The sequence below is a fragment of the Oryctolagus cuniculus genome, chromosome 11, assembly GCF_964237555.1.
Source record: "Oryctolagus cuniculus chromosome 11, mOryCun1.1, whole genome shotgun sequence".
NCBI lineage: Eukaryota > Metazoa > Chordata > Mammalia > Lagomorpha > Leporidae > Oryctolagus > Oryctolagus cuniculus.
The window spans coordinates 15,430,728-15,450,202 of NC_091442.1; the positions used below are offsets into that span (position 1 = coordinate 15,430,728).

Sequence of the window (19,475 nt, forward strand, 5' to 3'; positions counted from 1 at the left end):
GACAGGCAGAGTGGACAGTGAGAGAGAGAGACAGAGAGAGAAAGGTCTTCCTTTGCCGTTGGTTCACCCTCCAATGGCCGCCGCTGCAGCCGGCGCACCGCGCTGATCCGATGGCAGGAGCCAGGAGCCAGGTGCTTTTCCTGGTCTCCCATGGGGTGCAGGGCCCAAGCATCTGGGCCATCCTCCACTGCACTCCCTGGCCATAGCAGAGAGCTGGCCTGGAAGAGGGGCAACCGGGACAGAATCCGGCGCCCCGACCGGGACTAGAACCCGGTGTGCCGGCGCCGCAAGGTGGAGGATTAGCCTAGTGAGCCACGGTGCCGGCCGAGAAGCTGCATTTCTAACAATCCCCAGATGCTGTCACTGGCCCAGGGACCACACTTTGAAAACCACTGGCTCAGGTGTTATCAGTTCACAGGAAACCCAATTGAGAGGTGACACAAGACTGCATCCAGCAAAGAATGGGAAACTATAGGACACTGACCTGCTTCTTTCACTGTGACTGCAAAGGGAAAAAGGAGGGACTCTAGGGCTAAGCTGTTCCATTCGTATGTTTTCCCAGACACCAAGCACTGACAGCCTGCTTTTCCCAGTATTGTCTTGAAGCAATCTGAACCCCCAAGCCCCTGCTTTACAGAATGCCCACAAATACAGCTTCTAACATCACCAGTACTGTGGCACGTCCCAAGAGTGAGTTTGAAGCAGGCTTTTTATAGGCCCACTGCCTTCCCACAAAATGTTAGAGAAACTGGGACTTTAAGGGAAGCCAGCTTATCACCATGGGTCCCTAGTGAGGAAGTACTGAGCAGTCTCATTCTTGGGATACCCCTGCCAAAAAGTAGTCAACGTAGATGCAGGAGAACCCAAACTGAGGGAAATTCTGTTCAAGACTACTGTCCTTTCCACATCGACAGGGTTGAGAGGATCAGTGCAACAAAATGTGACAAATGACATAAAGGACCATCATGGGAATGATGGAACCTTCTATTTATTCACAATTAAAGAGGGAGTGAATCTACTTCCATCTACTAGTTCACTCCCCAGATGGTTCCAATGGCCAGTGCCAGGCCAGGCCAAAACCAGATGCTTGATTCACGTCTCCCGAGTGAGTGGCAGGGGCCCAAACACTTGGGCCAGCTTCCAATGCTTTTCCCAGGGATCCATTACCAGGGTGCTGGATTGGAAGTGGAACAGCTGAGACACAGACCAGAGCCCATATGGATGCTGGATACAGGCAGCAGCTTTATAGGCCATGCCATAACACAGGCCTCCTGGGAATGATAGAATTTAAATGAGTCACGAACCCAACAGGATCGTGGTAACGTTAACTGCTTTGAAAGCTCTTTGCTCCTCAAACAGTCCTCCACATCTGTGGATTCTGCACTCACAGATCAACTATGGACTGAAAAGACTTAAGGGAAAAAATTACACTGGGGCGAGTGCTGTGGCACAGAAGGCTAAGCCTGCAGTGCCAGTGTCCCATATGGGTGCCAGTTCAAGTCCGATTCAGCTCCCTAATGCACCTGGGAAACCAGAAGATGGTCCAGGTCCTTGGGCTGTTGCACTCACACGGGAGACCCAGAAGCCCCTAGCTCAGCCCTGGCCGATGTGGCCATTTGGGGAGTGAAACAGCAGATGGAAGCTCTGCCTTTCAAATAAATCAATCTTTTAAAAAACTATGCCAAGCATGTACTTTGTCACTATGCACTAAACAATAGCGTGACCAGTCACGTGTTAATGACAGGGGTTGTGCAGAAAAGGGGATGACGACCAGCAGACGTGACAGTCGAACACAATGTGCCTTGAGGCTGTTCTGTGCTAACATCAGTGATTTATATAGACAACTGCATCGTAACTGGTGATAGAACCAAGTCATGTGGGTCCTGAACCAAACCTCCGTGGATACTGAGCTGACTCCACAACAGTCACTACCATCACCCACAGTCCCACCCACACCTCCTACACAGGTTACCACACCGAGCCAGCTGTTGCTTCACTCCCCTGGGGTGCTAGAGCGGGGTCACGGCTGGGCCCTGTTAAGTGGCTAGCAGATCCAACCCCAGCTTCTTATCTTCAAGGATTACCGTCATGCAGCTTTCAATTCTGGTACCTTCCAGGCCCTCTGGCCACATGGTGCTCTGCCTCAGATGGGTAAAACCAGTTCATGAAGTCCACACACTCCAGCCCAAGAACCTGGGGCAGAGCTATGATGTAGCAGGTAAAGCAGCTGCCTGTGAGGCCAGCATCTGTGGGCATTGGCTCGTGCGTGTCCTGGTTGCTCTACTTCTGATCCAGCTCCTTGCTAATGGCCTGGGAAAGGCAGAATGGGATGGCCCTAGTTTGTGCACCTACCACCCATCTGGGAGACCCCTATCAAGCTCCTGGTTTCCACCCTGCCCAGTCCTGGCCATTGCGGCCATTCGGCGAGTGAACCTGCAGATGGAAGACATGTCTCTCCCCTCCTGCGGAACTTTTCAAAAGCTTTAAGACCCAATGCACTGCAGGTGCAGAGGGACGATCGTATACACATTAGGGAGAATAGAGATGTCTCCAATTTACCTTTAATGGCTCAGAAATACTGGAGAACAATATTAACCGTGAACACAATGCCAAACAGATCTAAGTATTATTATCACTTTGCCTTTGTACAAATGAAATGAGCCACCTTTGCAATGTGAATTTCTCTAGATTTTCATAAAGCATCTCCAAAAAGGTGCCTAAGAAACTCAAGACCCGGGTTTCCAGAGGCCACAGGTTAATTTCTCCTTTCTACCCATGATTCCTTTCCATTCAATGAAAATGTTGGGGCCAGGATTGTGACCTAAGGATAAAGCCACCTGTGATGCTGGCTGTGTCCAGCTGCTCCACTTCTGATCCAGCTCCCTACTAATGGCCTGGGAAAGGCAGCAGATGTTGTCCCATGTGTTTATGCCCCCACCCACATGGAAGACCAGGATGAAGCTCCTGGCTTCAGATTGGCCCAGCCCTGGCCATTGTGGCCATCTGCGGTATGAACCAGCAGATGGAAGATCCCTCTGCTTCTCTTTCAAAATAAATCTTATTCAAGATGTGGCCACTGGCTAAGAAAACTCCAAGATGGGCATCTGAACAGATAATTAGTGTACCAGGTGGAAAAACTTAAGAACTCTCAAATAGTATCTTATATATTAAATGTCCCAAGTACTTAAGATCCATAACATATGCCAAGGAAGTACTATTCATAATATTAACAAATTGTCAAAAACAAAGGACATATACGAGGGTACTGAAAATAAATTGAGCTCCTGGCACAGCTTTTTCATAGTGGCTCACCTCCCATGAACTCTGGACACCCTTCGCAACATCACAGCCATCTGAGCAGATGCAGATACTAACACTGGCTACCTTAATGAGTGGATTCAGACCATCTGCTAAGAAAATCCAACCAGAACGTATGACAATGAAACCCTTTCCTCTAGGTTCTGCATTCAACAGGAATTGGAAGTTGGAAAACACTGCTGTCTGAAAGCAAGGATAAGGAAGAAACACGTGATGGTGTCTCCATGTAAACAGCCAGTCTCCACTGAGGCTTCCTAGTGGGAGGCGCTACAGTGTTGGAAAATTCTCAAACCACTGTAAGACATTAGCAGGTCTATCTCATCCATCCTAGCAGCTGACAACCCCTGTAGCACCCATCTATGCAATTCTCAGGCATTAACCTTTAATTTTCACAAACCTGGTTCCATATTTGACAGTGATGCACAGGGGTTAATGACTTGCCCAAGACAAGCCATTGTACTATATGTTGGTCACAAACTCCTAAAGAACTGAGAACCAGACTCTTTGTGCACTCAAGAAAGAAATGGCTTTGCAAATGGCAACTCCGACTCAGGAAACCTTTGCCAAGAATCTGGTGCTGAGGGGGAGCAAAAAATAAAAAAAATTGAAAACCAGTCTTTCCCTCAGTAAGCATTTTATTGATGAAGCATAAAATAGATGAACAAAGTGGGAGAGAGAAGATACCAAGATGAAGGTAGCAACACAGAGTGGGAACGTAAAAACTGAAGGAGTAGGTAGGACTAACACTGGCCATAAAGGCACTACGGCATATCATTAAACATTATCAAGTAAACAAAAGGGTAGTCAAGATGTTCCTCATTTCTCCTTGTTCTAGATCAGCTCAAGACTGCATCCAGCCTCTGATGAGCACACGGCATGCACTGTTGACTCAGATTCTACTCACAAATTAGCAAGGACCTAAACATATCTGTCAACTACGTTTTCAAATGGGCCAAAGTTGTACACAGCGGTTGGCTGCATCCAATCATTTAAAAAGTCTATAGGTACGGACTAAGAATTTTAAATAAACTGGTCTTTGCTGTATTACCAAAAATGTGATTGGGTACAGGGTTTTACCAATACAATTACCCGCTTTTTAGGGCAGCTAACAAAGGAGTCAAATGCCCATTACCATGGATGTCGTAAGAGCCCAGCTGAAGATGCTGTGAACTTATGGCCAACGCTCATCATAATACCACCCCTCCCTTCTTTTAAAAGGCTGTGGTTCAAAAGCTTTTAGGTTCTTTCCCTGAAAACAAGAGAACTTTGGTTAAAGCCAATTCTTAAGAATCATTACTTCTATTCTTTGAACAGGCAAAATAATGAACTACAAATACAGACACAATTTTCTTATGATGGAAAAATAAACCTATTTCTTATAAACATCTAGATAAACAAAAAAAGTATTGAAGAAAATAATAGAAGTGGCAACCTTTTGGGGCACTGTTGATATTCCTAAGATTAGGCTTTAAGGTTTAACAGGAAGCTTGGGAATTTCCTTAAAAACAAGTTTTCTCCACTGAGTACTCCTAGCTACTATGACTGACATCTGGATTCTTGAATCTATTCTTTTCACTCAGCCTCATTTTGTTAGGGACATCTTCTGGATTATCTGAACCTACAAACCAACTCCAGAACACAGACCACCACCATGCCTTCTAGCCACACCCAAGCACAGCGCATGCTGCATCACCACGCCTCATCATAACCCAGCTCTTGGGGCCTTGCATAGTGGCAGTGACCAGGAAAGTTGTTAAAACCGTGCCCATTCTTCTACATCTTGACCTCAGACTATAGTTAGTAGGTTTTTAAAAACGAAATTGAAAAGTATTTAACAAAGGGAAATAAGGTAATTAATTTTTCAAACTGCAGTTTCAACTAATTATGCTTATAGATGTAGGGACTAATTGCTAACCCAGTAATTCCCACAAATTTGTAATATTGGATATGGTTTCCACAGTATGCATTCATTCATAGTAAAGTACAAAGAGTTGAGTTTACCCATATAATTGCTTTCCAAATCAACAACACGAAGTATAAACTTTACAAAGATGACCTAACCGATTATCATATAACCCCACTAACTACCAAGGAGACTGTTGGGAGGAATCTTCCTTTAATCAGCGACTCATCTTACCAAGTGATCTGTTAAGTGCCTGTGAAATATAATGAACTTTCAGCAGAAAATGCAGTACATGCTTTTCTACTTCAACTACACCAAGTTTCTCAAAGAAAGGCTACTTTCCTTTTTATGTGACAAACATTAAAGACCAATGAACCATACTCCAACAACATTAATTACACTGACTACTTCCAGAAAGTGGGATTGTTAGTTGAGTAAGACCCAAAGGATTAGGAGCTATTTCTTGAGGCATTCAATCAAATTTAAGTTTGGAAAAAGTCTCATTATTTAAAACCCATTAATTTAGACAAAATTGTGTGTAACAGACCGACTACCAACTACTACTTATTTTCACCCTTCTTGTTAAAGGGGGCAGATGAAAACTTTGGCAAATTTGATTAACAGCACAAAATAGTGTTATTCAAACTGAATAATTTATTGCTGGTCTGAGGCTTGCCTTGTTTTACACTTCCGCAAAATTTACATTTTTTCCACGAATAGCAGATAAACATTGAAAGAATTTAATAGTGACCTATTCAATAAGGCAATCATCTTGGTAGCAAACTTTTATTTAAATCTTACATAACTCAAGCTTTATAAAAAGCCAACATAATTGAAAATTGGGTTCTCCCTCTAAAGCCTTAAGTATCCAAAGCTTGAAACTGTTAATTTAAAAATAAGCAACAAATAAAACAACAAAAACCCCTGCAGCAGATCCTGCTGAAATACTTAAAAAAAATCTAATTGAGCTTAATCTTTACAAAAGTTATTTTAGCTCAAAAGCTATAAAATCAAAGTTATCTTAATTCTACAAAGAAGGGAGAGGGTCTTTCATGCCACCATTTTAGAACCTCATCTTTTTCATCAAATTTGGCCACAAATCAAATTTCTGTGTGCCCCTGTTTTCAGGAGATTCCTCTTGTTGCAGAGGACAAGTACAAACATGGAAGAGTAACTGCCTAAGCAAGTAGGAAAGAGTTCTGTACTAGTGTGCAAAGAATGGAGAGTTCTGAGTTAATCTCTGGAACTCGACCTGGACCTTGACCTCGAACGAGATCTAGAACGGGACCTTGAAGTTGCTCTTTTTGGTGGAGGGGACACAGAACGAGCCTTTGAGGGCGGAACAGGTAGGGGTGAATTGGAACGAGATTGGCTCCTTGATCTGGATTTTGACTTTATGTCACCTTTTCCATTTTCTTTGGGGGACCGAGAGCGAGACCGAGACCTGCTTCGGGATTTCTCATACTCATCCTTAGATCTGCTTCGAGAACGTGACCGAGAGCCCCGATCAGACTTGGGTTTGGATTTGCTCTTCGATCTAGATTTCCTGCCTTTTGATCGAGAACGCGATCGACCTTTGCTCCGCGACCTGGATCTGGACACAGAAAAGCCCAATTTCTTTTAATGCCTTGCAGCACACACACGCACCCCACGAACAAGCACAGCAGCAGCCAGAAAAAAAGGACAACACAATATTTACCGGGAGCGACTTTTAGAAATACTTCCAGATCTACTGCGGCTGCTCCTGCGACTCCTACTTCGTGACCTTCTTCTAGAACGTGACCTGTAACAGAACCCACAAGGAGCCCTTAACCTCAACAATGTTTGTGCCTTATCAACAGATCAGCCACACACACACACAGAACGCATTTGCTTACCACAAAATTAAATGCACTAACAAAGCATATGGCAAAGAACCCAAGATGCATAACCAGAAGTACCAGTTACTGCTCTCCATGTTCTTCAAACAAGTTACCTAGATCTGCTTCCAGAGTAAGATCGCCTATGGCTTGTTCGTGGCTTATCTTCAATAAGCCTAATATTTCTGCCATTTATTTCTGTACCATCCAGTTTATCCAAAGCACGCTTCATGTCCGAGTAGGAGCGAAATTCAATTACACCTTCATTTGTGCGTTCTTTGTGAGCATCCGCATAGGTTACTTCACCTGCTTGGCGCATGAAATCCTAAAACAGCAACAAGACTGCTCAGGTGCAGAAATCTGAGGGAAAGTATCTATACCATACTGAGTTCTTAAAAAAATAAAGATTGCAAAAGAGTTTACTTTCAGCATGAATCTTAACCCCTTTCATTGTAGCACTTACCTTTAAATCTTGCCAACTGCACCGACTAGAAAGATTTTCTACAATTAGCCTGTACTCTGTACGAACAGGTGGTCCATATTTGTCTCTGCCAGAGGTTCTCCGACTGCTGTATCCACCACCACCACCTTTATCACACGAAGGGAACAATCAGGTGCTTGCAATGGTAAGGATGGATAACGTTTTTGAAAGTTAGTACAAACATATCAACTTTCATATACTGGAGTAGGACTTTGCTATTACACTGCTAAACCTTTGATACATTTGTGATTTGCCATAAATTAAATTAAGGGCAAGTCAAATAGACTAAATCCGACTAAACCTCTCCTACAATCTGTTAGAGAGTGACTGCTCCTTTATTCAATTTACCTCGCTAAGTTTTATTTTACAGAACATTGTAAAATATAAAACTTAACTGATTACATGCATTTCTACATTTTACAAAAATGTTTACTAGTTACACTAAGTACTTACATCACAGTGTGAGGTTTTTGGTGGTGGTTTGGCCACAAAACACGCAAGGTAACAGTCACCTAGTTCAGATTAACCAGTTTTGTCTAACCCTTGGAATCCTCACCATCACCCTGCGTCTAATGGCAAAAGGCTGCTGTCGTCATGGCTTCCGGTAAGGTCAGCCAAAGGGTCATAGGGCAAGGGTCACACAATGTATGGAAAAGCCAAGGCCAATCAGGAAAGGCAGTCATCTTAGCCTCAGTGGACACAGCCTCAGCCCCATTGGTCACTTTCAAATTGAAACATCAAGGACTTGTTAAAAAGTTTGAATTCAACATGCAACAATTTCAACATCAAACATTTAAAATAACCACCCCCACCCGTCCTCCCAATAACATGCCCCGGCAGTTCAAATGCAGCATAAAGCTTCTTTAGATTTAGTTTGTGGTAAAGTACCACGTTAGAATCGCATTTTCTTTGCCCCCACCAATTTTCCTAACTCCTAACTACAGGCTCCGCCCCTTTCCCCGCCCCCGCCCCCACCCCAACTCCCCCACTTCTAGCTAAGGCACTGACAGGTGAGCCGGGGGATTCGGTCAGTACGGCCGCCCCTCGCTCCCTCCGTGGGCAGCACCCACGTCAGTGCCAACGGGGCTCCGCACACGCCACCCCCTCCCACCGCGGCCCGCACCAAGCCCCAAGGCAAACACCCGGACCCAATCCCCGCGCTCCGGTGTCCCCCGGCTTCCCCGGGCAGGCGGGGCAGCGGCGGGGCCCGGGCGCGCCGGGACCAAACGACCCCCGGCCCCCGCGCCTGCCCGGGCTGGGAAGCCCCGCCCTCCACCCCGGTGCCCGCGTCCGCCCCCGGGGTCCCAAGGACGCGGAGCGCGCGGGGATGCGACTCACTGCGGCTTCCGTAGCTGTAGCCGTCGCGATCGCGGCGCGGGCCCCGGGCGTGCTCCACGATCACGCGCTCGCCGCAGAGCTCCTTGCCGTTCAGCTCGTAAACGGCGTCGTCGGCGTCGCGGGAGTCCTCGAACTCCACGAAGCCGTACCTGGGGGCGGCCGAGGGCCGGGCCGGCGGGGGCGTCGTTAGCCGGGGGCGCGCACGTACGCGCCCCCGCGGCCGCCCGCGCGCGCCCGCGGCGCCGCGCCGCCGCCATCTTGGGAGGCCCTGCCACGCGGCGCCGCGGCCTCAGCGGCCTGCGTTGCCGGACGGCCCCCGCCGCCGCCGCCAGGCCCGGGGCGCTGGGCGCGGACGCGGGCGCCCAGACCCGACTCACCCGTTTTTTAGGTCTACTTCGAGGAGTCGGCCATAGCCACTGAAAAAGCGCTGTATGTCCTTCTCCCGGACGTTGTAGCTCAGGCGTCCTATGTAGACGCGCGGCATGTCCGTGGCGGGCGTGGTCCCGGAGGCTGGCTGTCGAACGGCTGGCCGCAAGGCGGTAGCCGCGGTGCGGGTGCGGGGACGGCGAAAGCCCGAACACGCGCCTCACACCGCAGCGGCGGCCGAGTCCAGCCACACAATGGTGCGCGCGCGCGCCAGGGCTACGCTATATGGGCGGCCGGAGGGGGCGTGGCCCGGCGCGTGACGTCAGCGCGCAACACGCTGCCTTCCCGCTGCGAGCGCGGGGCTGGAGGGTGCCGGTGGACTCCGCAGCCCGTGAGATTGCGGTAAAAAGTGTTAGCTTGTTCGCGACCTTGATTTTCTCAAGTCTCCCTACAAAGTTTTGTGAATACAGTGTCCCGTGGTTCAGCCGCGGACTTGTCTTCGGACTTACACCTTTAAAAAACTTCCATAGGGCGATCGCCTGGGGGCTGGTGCTTGGGCGGGACGCTAAAAAAAAATTCCCCGGTTTTCATTGGTTCTCAAGGTTGTCATAATAAGACCCTTGGTTTTTGATTGGGTCCTCCAAACGAGGCTGCGGGTTCCCGCCGCCTATTGGTTCGCGCTCACTTTGGTGGGGAACGCGGTTGAGCAGCCTGTGTAGCAGAACCCGCGGGGCGCGCGAGGGGGTCGCGGTGACTCTGCCAAGGTCGCGCTGTGGGCGCCCAGCCGTGGGGGCCGCTGCCCCTCGGGGGCTCCTCCGCCCCCTTCAGCCGTTCCCCTCCCCCTCATGAAGCGCCGGCCTCTTGAGTCGCCCGAAGGTTGGGCTGTGCGTGGGAATCCCACGCTCGCTGCGGGTGCCCGAGAAGGCTGAGCAAGCCCTCCCACGGCGGAGAGCGTGTCCTAAATGCTAGTCTCTACTCCCAGGGTTGGAAAGCGCGGGAATATGCATTTGTGAGTTTATCAATAGAGATGGCATTTAGTGCTGGAGAACGAGGCGAGAACTGAAATGACATTTTTTAAAGTACTTTTTTTTTAAAAAAATATTTTATTTATTTATTTGAAAGTCAGAGTTACACAGAGAGAAGAGGTAGAGACAGAGAGAGAGGTCTTCCATCCGCTGGTTCACTCCCCAATTGGCCACAACGGACCGAACTGCGCCGATCCGAAGCCAGAAGCCAGGAGCTTCTTCCCAGTCTTCCACATGTGGCTTGGTCTCCCTTGTCGATGCAGGGGCCCAAGGACTTTCGCTGCTTTTCCAGGCACATTAGCAGGAAGCTGGATCAGATGTGGAGCAATTGGGACTGGAACCGGTGCCTGTACTGATGTGGTGCAACAGGCAACAGCTTAACTGGCTAGGGCATAGTTGTGGCCCCGACGTTTATCTTTTTTTTTTAAAGATTTTATTTATTTATTTGAGAGGTAGAGTTACAGACAGTGAGAGAGAGAGAGACAGAGAGAAAGGTCTTTCTTCTGCTGGTTCACGCCCCAGATGGCCCCAATGGCTGGAGCTGTGCCAATCCGAAGCCAGGAGCCAGGTGCTTCTTCCCAGTCTCCCACATGGGTGCAGGGGCCCAAGGACTTGGACCATCTTCCATTGCTTTCCCAGGCCATAGCAGAGGCTGGATCAGAAGAGGGGCAGCCGGGACTCGAACCAGTACCCGTATGGGATGCTGGTGCTGCAGGTGGAGGATTAACCTACGGCGCCACGGCGCTGGCCCCCTGACATTTATCTTTAAAACTTATTTTTTATTGATTTGCATCTACTCGTTCACTGCCTAGATGCCTGCGATTGCCAGGGCCAGGAGTCAGGAACTCCAACCAGGTCTTCCTGCATCGGGGCAGGACCTGAGTTAGTTAAGGTCACCACCGCCTGTCTCCCACGTTCTGCAGCAGCAGGAAGCTGCAGTCGGGAATTGGGAGCCAGATCCAGGCACAAAGGAATAGGCTTAAACGGAAAGCAGAAGCCCCAGCACCAAGCCCTGGGGTACCAGTGACTCGGAAGGTAGTGAGAGGAGCAGGTTCCTAAGAGGGTAAAGGTTATCATTGAGAATACCTGTTCTTGGTCTTTGTTTTTTATTTTTTTTTTAAGATTTATTTTATTTATTTGAAAGGCAGAGTTATGGGGCCAGGGCCTGCAGTGGAGGAGAATCTCCCCAAATGCTTGCAATGGCCGGGGCTCTGTAAGGCCAAAGCCAGGAGCCAGGAGCTTCTTCCGGGTCTCCGATGTGGGTGCAGGGGCCCAAGGACTTGAGCCATCTTCTGCTGGTTTCACAGACGTTAGCAGGGAGCTGGATGGGAAGTGGAGTAGCCAGGAATTGAATGGGCTCCCATATAGGATGCTGGCATTGCAGGTGGCGGCTTTACCTGCTACTCTACAATGCCAGCTCTAAGAACACCTGCTCTTTAGATGTTTCTGTATTCCTGCTTTTTTTTTTTTTTTTTAAGTTTTATTTAATTATTTGAAAGGCAGGGTTACATAGAGGGAGAGAGAAAGATCTTTGCTGGTTCACTCCCCAAATGGCTGCAACAGCCAGGGCTGGGCCAGGCCATAGCCAGGAGCCTGGAACACCATCCAGGACTCCCATGTGGATGGCAGGGGCCCAAGTACTTGGGCCATTCTCAGCTACCTTCTCAGGTGCATTAGCAGGGAGCTGGGTTGGAAGTGGAGCAGCCCTTAAATGGGATGTGGGGATTGTAGGCAGTGGCTTAACTCCCTGTGCCAAAATGCCCCCCCCCCCTTGAGTGGGACAACTTCAGTATCCTTTGGCTTCTGGTTGAAATGGGGGCAGTTTTGCCCCACAGGAGACATTTGGAAGAGTGGAGATGCCGGTTGACTTGACTGGGGAAGAGATACATTAATATTGGCATTTAGTGGGTAGAAGTCACACTTAAAGTTAGGTTAAAAATATAGATAGTGGGCCGGCGCCGTGGCTTAATAGACTAATCCTCCGCCTAGCGGCGCCGGCACACCGGGTTCTAGTCCCGGTCGGGGCGCCGGATTCTGTCCCGGTTGCCCCTCTTCCAGGCCAGCTCTCTGCTGTGGCCCGGGAGTGCAGTGGAGGATGGCCCAAGTGCTTGGGCCCTGCACCCCATGGGAGACCAGGGGAAGCACCTGGCTCCTGCCATCGGATCAGCGCGGTGCGCCGGCCACAGTGCGCCAGCCGTGGCAGCCATTGGAGGGTGAACCAACGGCAAAAAGGAAGACTTTTTTTTCTGTCTCTCTCTCTCACTATCCACTCTGCCTGTCAAAAAAAAAAATATATATATATATAGATAGATAGATAGATAGTGGTTAAGCCACCCACTAAAGATGCCTGCGTCTCCCACCGAAGCACCTGTACACTCAGCTCTGCCTCCTGATTCCAGCCTGCTGCTCACGCAGACTGCGGTGAGCAGCAGGGGGAAGGCTCAAGTCATTGGTCCCTTCCACCAGTGGGCAGTGTGGATTGACTTTCCAGCCTCTGGCTCTTGCAGGCATTTGGAGGATGGGCCAGTAGCTGACAGCTCGCTCTCTCTCTCTCTCTCTCTCTCTCTCTCTCTCTCTTTCTGCCTCTCAAATAAGTAATTGAAAACTATAGGTAGACATAAAATTTTTAAAAATTTGTGAGCTGTAGTTAGGGAAATGAGAATTCAATAGCATGATAACATTTTCTATTCATCAAATTGTCAGTATTTCAAATCTGTTAAAATAATTGCTTGAGTCAGTTCCCTTAAGAAATCCTGTCTCATTTCTCTCCGTGTGTTATGTATTTATCAGACCATACCCTGGGGTTCTGTATTCCTGAAATAAGTCCAAAGATTGCTGTAACAAATCACTACCATTTTAGTGACTTTTTTAAAAAAAAAAAAACAGTTTGTTTATTTATTTGAAAGGCAGTTACAGATAGAGGTAGAGATTGGCAGAGAGAACAATCTTTTTTTTTAAGATTTTATTTATTTTTTTGACAGGCAGAGTGGACAGTGAGAGAGAGAGACAGAGAGAAAGGTCTTCCTTTTTCCATTGGTTCACCCCCCAATGGCTGCTGCGGCCAGTGCCCTGCAACCAGCGCAACGCGCTGATCTGAAGCCAGGACCCAGGTGCTTCTTCTGGTCTCCAAGGCAGGTGCAGGGCCCAAGGACATGGGCCATCCTCCACTGCACTCCCGGGCCATAGCAGAGAGCTGGCCTGGAAGAGGAGCAACCGGGACAGAATCCGGTGCCCCGACCGGGACAAGAACCTGGGGTGCTGGCGCCGCAGGTGGAGGATTAGCCTGTTGAGCCACGGCACTGGCCAAGATTTTATTTGCAAGGTGGAGTTACAGACAGTGAGAGGGAGAGACAGAGAGAAAAAGTCTTCCTTCCATTGGTTTACTCCCCAAATGGCTGCAACAGCCAGAGCTGCGCCTATCTGAAGCCAGGAGCCAGGTGCCAGGTGCTTCCTCCTGGTCTCCCATGTGTATGCAGGGCCCAAGTACTTGGGCCATCTTAAACTGCTTTCCCAGGCCACAGCAGAGAGCTGGATTGGAAGAGGAGCAGCCGGGACTAGAACTGGCACCTCTGCTGCAGGCGGAGGATTAACCTATTGCACCATGGTGCCAGCCCCTGAGAGAACAACCTTCCATCTACTGGTTCACTGCCCAAATGGCTGCAACAGCTAGGACTGGGCCAAAACCAGGAGCTTCCTCTAGGTCTGCCACGTGGGTGCAGGGGCCCCAGATACATGGGCCATCGTCCACTGCTTTCTCAGGCGCATTGGCAAGGAGCTGGATTGGAAGTGGAGCAGCTGGGACATAAACCGGCACCCGTGCGGGATGCTAGCTTTGCTGGCGGGAGCTCAATCCGCTACGTCCCAGTGCCAGCCCCAGTGTAGTAACTTAACGGGACACACATTGACTCTCCTGCGGCTCTGGAGGTCACATGACTGCAGTGGTTCGCTGGGCTCCGGTGGAGGTGGCAGCGGGGCTGCCTTGCTCTGAAAGCTCTCGGGGACGATTCCTTCTGTCGGTGTTTCCCAGCTTCTAACTTTCCCAGTTCTGACTTCATTCTCTGGCGTGTGGGCCCTTTCTGTGTCTTCAAAGCCATTCGCTCTGGTCCAGACCTTTCCGTGCCCACTCTGCCGCTGAGCGCTGCTCCCCACATCCCATCTTCTCTGGTTGTCCTGCTTCCCTGCCGGGAGGGCCCTGGTGATTGCACTGGGACAGCCCCAGCAACCCAGGATTGGCCTCCCTTGTCACACCTGCCAAGTCTCGTTGCTGTGTAAGGCAGCGTCTTCCTAGGTTGTAGGGGTTAGGGCATGGGCATCTTCAGGGGGGCTGTTATTCTGCCTCCTACAAGGACCGCAGGGAAGGTGACTGGGAAGGAGCGCCTGATGAGGTGGGCAAACCCCTGAAGCCAGGAGTGGGGAGGGGCTCCAGGAAGTGGTGGCACCGGTCCATCGCCTTTGAGCAGCACCCTCCCTCCTAGAACTGTAGGCCCACGGCTGCATGCTCCAGCAGTGGAATGCTCTTTGCCGTTGCAAAGAGTCAGGTGCACGGAACAGGTATTTGCTGCGTTGACTGCCATGTGCCAGCCACTGCCATCCACGTCGGAGGCAGCGACGAGGGGCCGTGCGTCTGTAAGCCGTGGCCGCAGCCGCTTCTCACCGCCTGTGTTGTCAGTGAGGTTCCGTGGCAGCACAGGCACAGCTGTTCATTTGCACACTGCCTATGGCCGTAACCGTGTATCGAGCAGTCATTTTACTGAGCAGTTGTAGCAGACAGCACCCTGCCCACAATGCCTGGGGTATGGCCACACATCGCGTGCCGATGAGGCCGGTTCTGAGAAGCTCGCGGCTAGGCGTGGATGGTGGGCACGTGCTTACACCAGCCTGCATGCTGTCGCCTTCTGCATAGCTGTGCCGTATGGCATTGCTGTCCTCGGCTGGACTGCCTTGGTGTGCTCCACCAGATTGTCCCAGGAAGTTCTTTTCCTCCCTCAGCTTCCCTGCGATGTATCCAGAGCTCCAGCTCGCCACTGCCATTCCGGTAGGCAACGAGAAATGACTCTTGAATCAGTTAAACGCCCCAGAGCTGGCAGCAAATTCAGCATCGTGGCTGTGTGCGGCCTTTTCCTAAGAACTCAGGTCTCCGACATGGGCAGCAGGGACCTAATACTTGAACCCTCTGCTCACCGGCTGCCTCCCAGGGTGCACATTGGTGAGAAGCCGGGTTGGGGGCAGAGCAGGACCGGGACCTGCCCTCTCCTCCCAGCCCCAGTAGAAGGCAAGGTTCAACAGAGCAGGAATGCTGTCTTTCACTCCTGTGTCCCCAGCACCGAGGAATGCGCTGGACACAGTCACTGTGTAAGTAGAGCCACGCCGTCTGGGCTTGTTCAGAGCCCGTGGGGTGAGACTGCGCTGGGCCCTGGCTTAGCGGCAGGGGCTGGGGAGGCGAGGGCTGGAATCATCCACCTTGGGGCTTGTGCCTGCTCGCGAATGCTGCCCAGATGCACCCCTCGGAGGGCCCTCAGGCTCAGGGGTGCCCTCTCTGGGCCCCACCTTCCCTCCACCGAAACAGAAATTGCGGTGTGGCTAGGGGGCCACAGACGTTGCTGGTGGGAGTGTGAATTGTGACAGTCGCTTTGGAAAACCACATAGCGATGTCTGCCAAAGTGTCCACAAAAGCTGAAAGCTGCCAGTGGCTTCCCCTGTGACCTGGCAGTTCCATACCCAAGGGAATCGTGGGTATGGAATCCCCCATGCTGGGGATTCACCTGAGTGCCCCGTGCAGTAGCCCCTAAGCTCCCCGGCTCTCCAGTGGACCATCTGCAGAACAGGCAAACGAGTCGCATGCCGCTCATGCCACCGCTCAGCCGTCAGCGAAGGTCCTGAATGATGCAGAGGGAAGACACGAAGGCCCCCGCCCTGGCATCTTCTAGGTTTGTGCGGTGGAAAAGCAGGCAAAACTGCTCCACTGTGCTAGAACATGTGGTGGTGACCAGTGGGGCCTCCGGGGTCCCAGTCAGTTTTTGTTTCTTGAGCTGGATGCTGGTTACATAGGTGCTCTCTGTTTTGCAAAACTCTGTTGCAGTGTAAACGCACGGTTTGTGCACTTGGCCGTATGTCTGTCTGTCGTACTTCACTCGAACATGGAAACCAGTAAGGGTGATAAATCTCGAGAAAAATTGCAACTTCTTACTTTATCTAAGCCCCCCTACACCTCTACTAAGGATTTGATTTCTAGTCTTTACCCTTGAATGCCAATTTGTCTAAATTAATTGTTTATGGTTTTTTTGGGGGGTGGGTGGGTGGGAGGGGAGAGGCTTTGTTTTCCCATCAGGTTTTCTCTAAGTTAAGGTGCTCCAGGGCCCTGAAGGCGTGGCTTGCTCGCCACCTGGTGGCTAATCCTTGTGACTGCAGTGGCAGAAAGCCCTCTGGCCAGCTCAGACAGGTCTTTGCAGGCTCCCTGAATCCAAGTCTTCTAATTGCCAACCTCTGTATTCATCCAGAAACTTCCTGGCTCTTACTTGACTAACTCCTCTGACGAGTTTGCTGCCTAACTAGACACCCAAGGCTGTTGTTGGACATCTTTCACTGTGTGTTGTTCTTTATATAAAGTAAACCATTGCTGCGTTGAAGTGTCCCAGTTTTGCTTGAAGCTGTGCAAATACTGCATCTGTTTCCCACCAAGAGGGTCTTTCAGACACTGGGGCGGCACCCGGGTCCTCCATGCGTGACTTGTCTTCTGGCCGAACGTCCTTAGCCCTCCAAATCTCCCTGTTGTGAGCTGGTTTTGAGTCTCCATTGTCTGCCTGCCGATCTCTCCTGTGCTCAGACAGGAGACCTGAGGTGTGACCTTCAGAGCTGACCTTGGTCCTCCTGGATGCGTCTGCAGTCGTGTTGTTCGCTAGTTATGAGCCACGGCTGCTGTTTGCATGGTGGCAGCTGGTGCCTGGTTCCTGACTCGGTCCCCTGGGCCAGCTCCCTGTGGCGGACAATGTTTGTGTTCAGCGTGGAAGTAGGGCGGGCAGGCGGCAGAATAGAAACGCAGTGTCTGCTGACCTTGGGCAGGGGGCGCTGCTCAGGGTCCCCGGGCAATGGGGGGATGGAGACACTGAGGGGGAGGGCCTGGTTGGCTGTGGTTAAGCGAAGAGCACAAGGCCACGGGGCAAATCAGAAGATAACACTCAGCACTGGGAGCACACTCCTGTCAGTACTGTGGTCCGCAGGCCTGTCAATCTCATGAGGGGGTGGGTGTTTGGCCTGGTGGTTAAGATGCTGGTTGGGATGCCAGCTACTAGCGTTGGAGTGCCTGGGCTGGAGTCCTGGCACTGGCTCCTGGCTCCATCTTCCTGCCAGTGCAGACCCCGGGAGGCAACAGGTGAAGGCTCAGCTTGTTGGATCCCTGCCACCCACGTGGGAGACCTGGATTGAATTCCTGGTTTCTTGTTCTGGCCCTGGCCCAGCCCTGGCTGTTGTGGGCATTTAGGGTAGGGAACCAGTGGGTGGACGCTCGCTCTCCTATCAAGGAATGAAAAAGGAAGTCCTGCAGGAGGCAAAGCTGGGGTCCCGGCGCAGGACTTCTCTGGAGCTGGCACGCATGGTTTTCTGTTCTGAGCTGGCCCTGAGCCTGTGGCTGGCAGTCATTTTAGCCATTGTTAGTTCCAGGTGCTGTCACTTGGACAGACCGAAGCTGAAGCACGTTGCTGGGTGCCTTGAGGTTGCTCGTGCCTTCCACTCACCACAGCCCTGTTCTGACAGCGAGGCCGCAGCAAACGGTAGCCCTGCAGGGTCACAGGGCGGGGGAGTGAGCGAAACTGCAGCAAGCTGGCGGCACAGATGCCCTCCTGGGAGAGTGCAGGGAAGCGAGTCCTTCCTGCACCTTTCCTGGCCCAGGCAGGACACGTCACCAGGAACAAGACAGAGCCAGTCGGGCCAGCCCATGGTTGTGTTGCAAGGCCACGGTGCTCAGACGTCAGTGAGCCCTGCTGAAACAGACGTGCGGGCTCCACGGTGAGAGGTGGCTCTCGGGATCTCTGTGTCTGACATCCTCCTGCAGGACTACAGCCCAGGTCACCATACTGGACAGGGAAGAACTAAGGGGACGGAAAGCCGATCAGTGGCTGTCTGGGGCTGGTGACTTGGGGAGGGGATTGACTGCAAGGCGGCAGGAGATCTTCCTGGAGTGAGTGACAGGAATGTACCCTCTCTGGTTCTGGTAGATTGATTTGCGAAAACCCCTCTAACTGTATAGTTGAAATGGGTAAATTTAAAAAAAAATTATTTTTATGTGAAGTGCAGAAAGAGAGAGGGAGAGAGAGAGAGAGAATCAGACACCCATATGCTGACAACAGCCAGGGCTTGGCCAGGCCAAAGCCAGGAGTTCCATCTGAATCACCCATGTGAGTGGCGGGATCCAAGTACTTGAGCCATCACCTGCTGCCTCCCAGGGTACACATTAGCAGGAAGCTGGAATCAGGACAGAGCTGGCACTTGAAACAGGCACTCTGAGATAGGCTGTGGGTATCCTGAGTGGCATCCTAACCACTAGACCAATGCCCTCCCCCCTTACTCTTTGTGTGGCCTGAAGACCCCGTTCCTCCCCAAGCCTCTTACCCGTCAGATGGGTGTGGTAATGATGCCATGGCATCCAGCTGTTGCCAGTGTGGGTGGGTGGAGGCCATGGGCACAAGTGTGGGTGTTGCAAAGATGTTTTCTAAACAGAAAGCATGAACAAAGGCTCCACCTTTAAGGATTTTTTTTAAAGTTTATTTAAAAGGCAGAGTGACACAGAGGGACAGAGAGAGAGAGGAGGAGGAGAGAGAGAGAGAGAAAGACCGCTGGTTCATTCCCAAATGGCTGCAATGGCCAGGTCAAACCCAGGAGCTCCATCGAGGTCTCCACGTGGGTGCAGGGGCCCAAGCACTTGGGCCAACATCTGCTGCTTTTGCAGGCGCAGTTGCAGCCAGCAGGATTAGAAGCAGAGCAGCCGAGACCTGAACTGGGACTCCAGTGCAGATGTCAGCGTTGCAAGCAGTGGCTTAACCCGCCAAGCCAGAGCATCGGCCCATCTTCCAGGATTTGTCATGCACGGCTTTTCACCCATAGTTCCTCTGGATTGAAGATCATTTCTTGTCTCTGATCTGTGCAAACAGCCTCCTCTGGCCCCTCGTGGGCTCTGGGAGGAGATCGGTGGA

General features: G+C 51.0%; 1 protein-coding gene and 1 long non-coding RNA gene across 5 annotated transcripts in view; one reads left to right on the forward strand and one right to left on the reverse strand.

Moving 5' to 3' along the window:
* Window positions 1–5,855: 5,855 nt before the first annotated feature.
* On the reverse strand, window positions 5,856–9,555 carry SRSF6 (serine and arginine rich splicing factor 6). The gene is made up of 6 exons (XM_051846089.2): window positions 9,277–9,555; window positions 8,900–9,048; window positions 7,544–7,668; window positions 7,197–7,405; window positions 6,921–7,004; window positions 5,856–6,815 (listed from the first exon to the last, which is right to left on the reverse strand). Exons 1-6 carry the CDS (start codon window positions 9,381–9,383, stop codon window positions 6,455–6,457), a joined length of 1,035 nt encoding a protein of 344 aa, XP_051702049.2. The 5' UTR covers window positions 9,384–9,555; the 3' UTR covers window positions 5,856–6,454.
* The window catches only part of LOC103352311 (uncharacterized), a 112,100-nt gene continuing 102,155 nt past the window's right edge, over window positions 9,531–19,475 (forward strand). For all 4 annotated transcript variants that reach the window (XR_007919615.2, XR_011379885.1, XR_011379884.1 and 1 more), the window contains exon 1: window positions 9,531–9,667. This is a non-coding gene — a long non-coding RNA (uncharacterized lncRNA). The remainder of the gene's footprint in view (window positions 9,668–19,475) is intronic.